Source organism: Formica exsecta, unplaced genomic scaffold, assembly GCF_003651465.1.
Source record: "Formica exsecta isolate Colony F162 unplaced genomic scaffold, ASM365146v1 scaffold82, whole genome shotgun sequence".
Lineage (NCBI taxonomy): Eukaryota > Metazoa > Arthropoda > Insecta > Hymenoptera > Formicidae > Formica > Formica exsecta.
The window spans coordinates 1,426,483-1,432,485 of record NW_021853592.1 but is presented as its reverse complement, the minus strand read 5'-3'; the positions used below and the strand labels follow the sequence as shown (position 1 = coordinate 1,432,485).

At 32.7% G+C, this 6,003-nt stretch overlaps 1 protein-coding gene across 1 annotated transcript in view; it reads left to right on the top strand.

Annotated features, from left to right (window-relative positions):
* Positions 1-2,599: 2,599 nt before the first annotated feature.
* LOC115244518 overlaps positions 2,600-6,003 on the top strand; it is a 79,842-nt gene continuing 76,438 nt past the window's right edge. The window contains exon 1 of the mRNA XM_029822208.1: positions 2,600-3,057. Coding sequence (XP_029678068.1) covers positions 2,914-3,057 — 144 coding nt within the window. The 5' untranslated portion in view covers positions 2,600-2,913. The remainder of the gene's footprint in view (positions 3,058-6,003) is intronic.

The window sequence follows — 6,003 nt, the reverse complement described above, 5'->3', positions numbered from 1 at the left end:
GTATATATATATATATATATATATATATATATATATATATATATATATATGAAAAAGATAATTTTTTAAGCGCACATTAATGTTTTGTATAAAATTATAAACAATTCGTCTTTGGCATATAAAGAAATTGATATAAAATATTTAAACAAAAAAAAAATGCGCAATGCAGATAATAAAATATTATGTAATATTTTCGTTCCATCACAATATATGCATTATATGCATCACATATATATGCATTACAACCGACACATAAATTATTTTTTGATAACAATCTTAAACATTTTTCAAATATAAAAGACGATAAAAATAAAATAGATTTTGCAACTGATACTGATTATTTACATTTACATATCTAACAATAGGTAGTAGCGGTAACAGTTTTATGAAATGCAAATAACAAATTCCGCAATGAAGAGATAGTGTCTCCCGCCAATTTCACGCGCAACAACAGCGAGGCACCCCGTGTATTTATACGTTAGTTGACTAGTTGAAAGTACCTTACATTATCGGACCTTAATAACGGCTGAATCGATCAAATTCTTAATAAGCTAAATCAAATGTTTGAGTCTCAATTATGTAAGGTAAGTATCTTTATCCTACATGTTTTATAAGCAAAGATATTACGATGCAAAATCTCAATATAAAATGAATTTTTCTTTTAAAAAACATCATATATATTTCGAGCCTGCATCTTACAGCAGGGGCCGATCTAGATATGCTAAATATCTATGGCCATGAGTTATGTTACGAGTTAATTTTTTGATAAGACTGTACACTGCCGACAATGATTCTGTTCCCCTAGCGAGGTGAACGTGGGTATACCTATCCTATGTTTACCATATGAATATCCCCACTCCTATGTTCATCTCGCTAGGGGAACTTATATTTCAGTCTACTGATGCCCCTCTTATCGCAAATTTTCTTTTCATCACAGAAAAGATTCCATTTAATACTATAGGCGCATTCAACAGACTCAATAGTGGTTGGTTTTCGCTTTTAGAACCAACAAATTAACATCAAGTATTGACAACTGCTCAACTGTTGAGTGCGCCGAATGCATCCTATATTCGTCTTGACGTTGTAAGCACTGAAAGCATTTGATTCACCAATTGAAACAAAGATTTCTCTATCCTGATTGGTCAATCAAACGGTTTAATCGCTTATATACAGCGTCAAGACGAATGCAATCTATGATTTTCGCCTTGAGAATGGATGCAGAGGATACTAAACAAGGCTTGATAAATGTCCCAACCGTGATAGCTGCAATGTGTGGATAGTTGTAAGGCTTCCCCGTTTTTTTTTATTTTGCATATATACACACACCATATAAATATTTTAAGCATATAAAAAAGATCTTTTTATTTCATTTTGCTCGATTTTTGACCTATTATGTTATGAACTATGGCGTAAAATTCAGACAATTTGGCGTTCCGTCAAGTAACAGTACGAAGGGTGTGGTTTCGGACCGAGCGCGGTCAAATCTAGTCGAATGTGCATCAAAAGCTGCAATCGGGGAGACGCTAGAAATGTTTCGAAGAGTTTGATTGATCAATCGGGATAAAAAAAGTAAAAATTCCTTTGTTCTGATTGGTTAATACAATGCTTCGAGGCATCTCTAGCGTTTCCCCGACCGCAGTCTAACGCGCACACACAGTAGCGTACACGTGTATCTGTGCGCAGCTTGTGTTAAGTGAAATAGGAAAGTTTGGGTCGTTATCAATTGTCTCTTTTTCTTTTATCATTGCACTGTAAAATCTATTCTCATTGATTGTTGTTGACGTCTGCGGATTATTGGTAAATAATCGGTATATAATAATTGATATAATAATTGGTATAATAATCGACGGTAAAATAGCTAAAATAACTGGAACTGGGTGAAAGATGCCTGCAAACAAGTCGAACTTATCGACACCCCGTAAGGAAAAGCCCGGCAATGGGTTGATCGCCGCTACCGCCGCTGCTACCTCCAAGAAAAAGAAGCGCCCCGCCTGCATTAAGCATAAAAAACATTGCAAGCAATACCTGGTGAGTGTAAGCAATGAGTTAAATCTATTGTGACGCGAATCGAACGGCCATATTGACGAAAGGGGATATGCGCCCCGACAACGAGACTAGTGTTGATTTATAAAGTCGATTTATAGATACCAGCTATATATTCCGATTGATCGTTTCAAGAATGAGAGATCCATTCCTTTAAAATGCACAGTACTTCGCGTGACTGTTTTCTATTACAGTACGTGGAATAAATGTCATTTTCCAATAAAATGCCAAAGGTTAGGGACGCTTCTTAGGAAAATATATTAAGTGTTATTGACCTCAAACGTTGTAACTCCGTTGATAACTGCGCGCAGGAAAACGCATATTTTATTCTCTATGCTTATATATATTTTTTCTCTTTACGAAAGAATATATAAATTACAGATATTTTATTTTAAATATAAAAGAAAAAATTTGGCGTTCCGTCAAGTAACAGTACGAAGGGTGTGGTTTCGGACCGAGCGCGGTCAAATCTAGTCGAATGTGCATCATAAGCTGCAATCGGGGAAACGCTAGAAATGTTTCGAAAAGTTTGATTGATCAATCGGGATAAAAAAAGTAAAAATTCCTTTGTTCTGATTGGTTAATACAATGCTTCGAGGCATCTCTAGCGTTTCCCCGACCGCAGTCTAACGCGCACACACAGTAGCGTACACGTGTATCTGTGCGCAGCTTGTGTTAAGTGAAATAGGAAAGTTTGGGTCGTTATCAATTGTCTCTTTTTCTTTTATCATTGCACTGTAAAATCTATTCTCATTGATTGTTGTTGACGTCTGCGGATTATTGGTAAATAATCGGTATATAATAATTGATATAATAATTGGTATAATAATCGACGGTAAAATAGCTAAAATAACTGGAACTGGGTGAAAGATGCCTGCAAACAAGTCGAACTTATCGACACCCCGTAAGGAAAAGCCCGGCAATGGGTTGATCGCCGCTACCGCCGCTGCTACCTCCAAGAAAAAGAAGCGCCCCGCCTGCATTAAGCATAAAAAACATTGCAAGCAATACCTGGTGAGTGTAAGCAATGAGTTAAATCTATTGTGACGCGAATCGAACGGCCATATTGACGAAAGGGGATATGCGCCCCGACAACGAGACTAGTGTTGATTTATAAAGTCGATTTATAGATACCAGCTATATATTCCGATTGATCGTTTCAAGAATGAGAGATCCATTCCTTTAAAATGCACAGTACTTCGCGTGACTGTTTTCTATTACAGTACGTGGAATAAATGTCATTTTCCAATAAAATGCCAAAGGTTAGGGACGCTTCTTAGGAAAATATATTAAGTGTTATTGACCTCAAACGTTGTAACTCCGTTGATAACTGCGCGCAGGAAAACGCATATTTTATTCTCTATGCTTATATATATTTTTTCTCTTTACGAAAGAATATATAAATTACAGATATTTTATTTTAAATATAAAAGAAAAAAATAAAGAGAGAGAGAAAGAGAAAGAGAGAGAGAGAGAGAGAGAAATGTTAAAAAGTGCAGCTAAAAACGCAAAAATGTGTGAATTTTTTATACTTTATACACTTTGTTCCTCAATTTTGTCTAAAGTAAATATGCATCATTATTATTAAAAAAAAATGTAGGTAAAAGATATATAGTCCTATTATGATTTTTAGCATGATTGAAGCCAAATTATTATAATTTCTTAAATATATCAGAAATATATATGTATATATATATGAGTAGTAAATGAGTTCCAAATATTTTACGAATTTTGAGAGAAATATTAGTTTAAAAATTTTTTATTTATTTAGTTTGTTAATGAGAAGAGACATATATAAAACAGAAATAATTGTTTATCAATCTAGTATTTTAAATTGTATAAAGGACAATTAAAATTTTTGTTGCTTCTTTTATGTGTCTTTTTATATGTTAGTTTATATGTTTTATATGTTGTTCTTTTTATTTTTGATAAAAATGTATTGGAATTGTACATGGTCAGAAATAAACAAAAGAAAGAAAATAATAGGGAATGATCGATCGATGTTGAGCATGCGTCAATACCAACCGTGTGATGCAATTCGTATTCTTTTTGATGTTGTTGTATATTAAACAATGGAATATATTTTAACTATATGCTATACTATAGCATATACTATAGTATAATTATATTACAAATCTCAATATGGGCGATATCATCAAAATAAGTTTTATTAAAATACAATATAATATTTGTTTTATTGTGTGAATTATAACAACATGAATACGATCTACATATTATACGAATATTTGGCGAAGGCGTAATCAGGCACATTACTAGGTCAACATTGATAATTTTATGTAAAACGTTTAGAATGTATCTTCCTCGCGCGTCATATATGATGTGTACGTGACATAAATATGAAGCGCTAAAAAGAATAAAATCGAAATTCGATGATGTGACATCACAAGGGATTCGTTCCAGTATTGTATTGTATCCAGCATATTGGTCATACATTTTAGTACTTTTCGAATATCTATTATAGTGTACAGTTTGTAGCAATATATAAACGACGTTATATAAACATTATGTTTCAATATTTTATTTTTAGGCCTTGCACATATTCCTTCCCCCTTCCATCCTTTTTTATGCTTTTGAATATTATTGCATCATCTTTTGTGCATCATACCTGTACTCTTTTTTCACTTACAAATTTTTTTTAGATAAAGTATGTAATGAAAAACTATTAATCACACATGCACATATACAAGCCAGTTTATACCACAATTTGCTTCAACTAAATTTTTAATCAACATTATGTATAGGATGTTCCGCCATAAGTGGCCACCCTCTTTTATCTTTTAAACTAAGAGGATAAATCGTAACAAATATATATCAAGTTAAATAGCTCAAATTGAACTCTATTGCGTATACTTATAAAAGCTATCTGTGTTAAGGAACAGAGAGATATGCATAATTTTTTATAATAATATGGATATTTCGATATAATAATAGTTGTAGCGTTTCGTAGTAAATATAATGATATTATGGTTTAATGTAATTATTTCACAAATAATTTTATCGGTTTGAAATATCGCGGGCAACGTCTATCTTTTCATTTTTTGCTTTCCGGTATAATGAACTTCTGACTTCTACATTAGGTATTGATGTATATTGTCATTTGATCATAATATTCATTTACATTTTTCAAATAATAATTTTTTCAAAAATTCTCGAAGTAGTAATTTTTAGTGATTGATCCTGTATAACTCAACAATTTGTCGAATAATAGTCTCGAATATATATCTATGATATTTCGTATATAATCTTGTTTGTCATATTTGATATCGTCAACCAAGCGTCACTATAATCCAATCTTGTCTCGGAGATTCGAGATGTAGTATATTATATTTGTCCGGGAAGACAAAAATAACCATAATGCTTCTTAAGTGAAGATTTCTATATTGAAATTTTGCATCATATCTCTGTTTATCGAGTAGAAATAGAGCAAAAATAAAAACACTTTTGTTATATAATGAAGATTCAGTCTATCAATTAAGCCTATTAGAAACTCAAGCAATGACGGCGTTATTGAGAGAGAAAAATATAATATTCTAAAATATTTATAAAATATTGTTATGGAGGCTGCACCATCCGCCTTGATGTCAAATTTAGGAGATATACAACTGTTTCCATTAAAAGGGACATACCGTATATGTCGCAAATGTGCTGGAGTAACAAATGAATTTCTCATTGTATAATTCTCTCGCGTGAATGACAAAAAAATAATTTCCAGTTCTTCTATAGCTCGCGGGGATTTAGACGCGAATTCATCGTGAAAACTCTTGTTCTACACTCATTTTTCCTCCTCTTAAATATTCAGCATATTGAATAGAAAGCAGTGAATTCTAGGTTTATATAGGTCACGAATATATGTTATTTAACGCGGATCGAAGCGTGGTCAAGGCGGATATCGCTCGAGAATGGCCCGCGCGACTTCGGATCGATGTTAGACATTACGAC